The sequence below is a fragment of the Kryptolebias marmoratus genome, linkage group LG9, assembly GCF_001649575.2.
Source record: "Kryptolebias marmoratus isolate JLee-2015 linkage group LG9, ASM164957v2, whole genome shotgun sequence".
Lineage (NCBI taxonomy): Eukaryota > Metazoa > Chordata > Actinopteri > Cyprinodontiformes > Rivulidae > Kryptolebias > Kryptolebias marmoratus.
This window is the reverse complement of record NC_051438.1, coordinates 2,663,174-2,667,072: the sequence shown is the minus strand read 5'-3', so window position 1 is coordinate 2,667,072 and position 3,899 is coordinate 2,663,174. Positions and strand designations below refer to the sequence as shown.

Here is a 3,899-nt window from a genome sequence, read left to right as displayed (position 1 = left end):
CCTGCAGCCTTCTTGGGGGATAACGTCTTGACGTAGTGTCGCTGAGAAACGGGATTTACTGATTTTTCTAATTTTTGTCTTTTATTTTTTTCCATTTTTAATCATATAACCTGTAACTGGGATATAATCTAATTTTTACACCTTCAGTAAAGTTTGGCCGTGAGGCGTATACCTGATCGGTGACTCCTGGGTTCTTTCCTGCGTCCTCGGTAAGTTCCTGAGTGTGCGTTCTCTCTCTGCTGGTTCATTCCTGGTGTGGTGGCACAATAAGGGCAAGAGCTGAATTAAGTTAGGGGTGACAGGGTACCCCCCTTCCCGGTTACAGTCTAAAAGCCTCAGAGAGGAGCGACAGAGGGCCTTTCCACAACCTTCACTGTCAAAAGTGATAAATTTCCTTTCTTCTGGTCCATCAAAGACTCTGCGAGTTCTTAGGCAGTTCATTAAAAGGCTTAGAAACTCGCGCTTGGGACCACTGTTATCAACGCCGTCTTCTGCCTGTCCCTCATCATCGGTGAATTTAACAAATATTTCATTGAAAGTGTTGAAAGAAGCCAGCTTGAAACCTCTCAATGCTCCATCCCATACATTGGCTCTGTTTATGTTAAAGCGGCTGAGAGATGATGACGTGATCTTTGCAGAGAGCTCTGAAATTATGTCTGCAGCAGTCACGTTGTCTGTACTATAAAACAGGAAGTGTACAATTATTTCAAATAAAAGAGCCACAATGAAAGGATTTAGAAGAAAACTAATTTTGAATTAGTACCTTTCCTCAGGGAACTGCATCAGATATTCATCCGGCTCAGAGTCGCTGTGAACAATTATTGGTGCATACACATTTGTGTAGTTGCTGTATTGAGAAGGAAATAAGAGTAAATACTTTACTAGGTAAATAATTTAAATTCATCCCTGATAAGGCATAGTGACTTCTGTCAGTCATTTTTGGCAGTAGGGCAGCTAACACCAGCATGTTTGGGTAATTCTTGCACACTACTCATAGTTTGAGAGAAAATAAATATTGAACAACCAGAAGTTATGGTGCTGTCAAGTTTTTTGCTCTCTTTAAACCACCTCAGCGTCTGCCCAAACTTGAAAAAGTTCCAGCATTTCTTCCCTCAAAGAAATGCTGGAACCACTCATCTCAGCGACATCTTTTATTTATCTTTTCCTTTTGTCTTTAGATTATTTCAATTGACAGGACAAGACCACTATAACTTTGCATAAGTAGTCAGAGTAGTCACATAGAAGTCACATAGCAGGTTGAAAACCTACAACCAAATTAAACAAAATCAATTACAGATCACAATGAACTAATTAAATAGTTTTTCAGGTAATATTAACAATCTACTTTTAAGTTAACAGTGAATGAACAAACTACATTCCAAACACATAAAGCCCATTGAATCACAAGGCTAATTTGGTTTTCTGAATGCAGATTAAATGATATAAACTATGCATAATATCCAGTTCCTACCAGTGGTGTCTTTGTGGAAGCTGAGGCTCTTTGTCTGAAGAGATCATTGTGAGCACAGGTGGGCCAAGTTACCTTATAGAGTTTAGATGGGCCTGAGTGAAAGGGATGGGTGCGCTTGATTCTCTGTGATGTGTGTGCCACTTGGGTGGAGATAGCAAATGCACTCACAAGTGTACCATTTGCTGTTTTAACATGACAGGTGCAAAACTTTTTTTTTTTTCAATGACTACAATTAAGTTCAGTTTGGAAATGTAAGAAGACATTTTAGTTGAGATTAATAATTCAGTTAGTTACAGTGCTTGGATTTATCCGTGATGGAATTTTTTTGTAAGTCTTTATGCCAAATGTTATGTGAAATTTCTATTAATCATTTCAGTAAATGTGTTGACATGTGCAGAAGTTGACATGTGCTCACACAACCTACCGATAGAAGTAGTTCTGGCCCTCTGAGGACATGGCATGCTCTTGGACATTGGGGTTTCCTCCATCCTAATTTAACATAAATTAATACTCCAGTTGTGGTAGTGGCAATACCATACAGACTTAGCAAACACAATGTCATGTATCCCATCTTGGGTGATTGTCTTTGTGAATTTTTGAAAATATTTAATGGTATGTAATGCTTACGTATTGAACTGTGAAAGGGATGGAGTTCAATCTTACCCGATCAGAACCTTGTTCTGTGTGTCCAAAAGGCCTGAAAATAAAAAAATAGCATAGCTATAAAGTGGATATAACAGTTTCTGCAACAAAATATGAAGCAAACAGTAATTTGTATTTTACCCATTCAAAATTTTCTCCAGTCTTGGAGTGCTTGCTTCATCTGGACCATCCCAAACCTATGTAGAACATATAAAAGACAGGTTTTATCTTATCAAAAGAAAGTTTAAGTAATTCAATTCAGGAGAAATGTCATAAAGATACAGACTGACCACAGTATCAGATAGTGGACTATCTTGAGATGGCAACCTTACATGAACCACACTATCATCATCACTTGAACTCTGTCCAGTGTAACCTGCAAAAAGCAATAATTATTTTGACATTTATTTTAGTTATTTTTTAATGTAATTCCACAAAATGTTTAGTTGCATAGGAATTCTTCATAACTTCATATACATGTTAAAAAAAAATAACATTTTAGTACAAGTTGTACAAATAGAAATTTGTACAATTAGCAGCACGGTATATTCAGATATCTTTATCCATCCATCAATTTTCTTATACCCTTGCCCCAGAGTATCCGGACAGAACACACCATGCACAGGGAGAACATGCAAACTCCATACAGAAAGACTCCAGGCCAGGAATTGAAACCCAAGACCTTGCTGCAAGGCAACAACGCTACCAACTGCGTCACCATGCAGCAGATTTCTGTATATCTTTTAGAAGTTATTTGAAGACAGTAAGTCTTCTATTACTATGAACCACACAGTTTTGTTAGTTGATATTAACCAAAGGAAAATGGTTACTATCATTTCAACAACCAGTGGAAAGAAATATACTATAAATGTATACTATAAATAATAAATTGTCTTTTGCAGGGCTAAATTTTGCAATTAAGAAAATGTACGCTTGTACATCATTCTTTACAAATGGGAGGTAGGTTTTGTAAAGAGGAAAATCCTTTTGCTTCCTTACAGTACAATTAAAATATACTACATCATAGCTTGAATTAATCTTGTACAGAATTCTGGATATGGGAGGAAATTTTGCCATTTTAACTATAAGACTATAGCAAAATTGATCTTCAAACTATTTGGAATGTAGATCAAAAGCACTTACAGCTGTTTGCAAAGTCCTCAACAGGGCAAATGTAAAGCGTAACTCTTTGGTAAGGCTTTCCAATTGCCTCCTTGTACTTTTGCACTGTGAAAGGAATGTCTGTTCCTGGGATGTTTATAACCTCCCTTGCATCAGGATACAACAAGACATTGGCACAATCTCTCAGGTCTATATTGAAATCCTTTTGCTTCTTTACAGCAGCAGCAAGCACTTGTTCCGATGCCCACTCCGGGTGAATCTCAACTGGAAGTAACTTCCCTCTCACTGTCTTAAGGGAATCTCCCTGCATCCTCATAAGCCCAACATTAATCTGGGGAGAAAAAAATGAAATTAATCAAATTAAATTAATTGATGAAATATGTAATTAGGCCCGAGCAGCGACAGTGCTGCGAAGGCCTATTGGATCTGCTATGTTTCTTATTATTAGGCCCGAGCAGCAACAGCTCTGCGAAGGCCGATTGTATTTCGTGGATTTCTTCATTATTATTTTTCCGCCACTTTACGCGGCTCTTTGGACGACTTCCCATATTCAAAAACTCACCAAACTTCACAGAAAGTTGTCCCCCGTGTGAAATTGCGTGATTCCATTGAAATCAAAAGTGGGCGTGGCCAAACTGCTCCACAGCGCCCCCTAACGTGAGAT

General features: G+C 38.0%; 1 protein-coding gene across 1 annotated transcript in view; it reads right to left on the bottom strand.

Moving 5' to 3' along the window:
* Positions 1-135: 135 nt before the first annotated feature.
* Positions 136-3,899, bottom strand: part of LOC108228912 (GDNF family receptor alpha-4-like) — a 66,807-nt gene continuing 63,043 nt past the window's right edge. Inside the window, exons 6-8 of the mRNA XM_037977536.1 lie at positions 2,135-2,168; positions 764-847; positions 136-679 (exon numbers count right to left, since the gene is read on the bottom strand). Of these exons, the coding sequence (XP_037833464.1) occupies positions 136-679; positions 764-847; positions 2,135-2,168 (662 nt within the window). The remainder of the gene's footprint in view (positions 680-763; positions 848-2,134; positions 2,169-3,899) is intronic.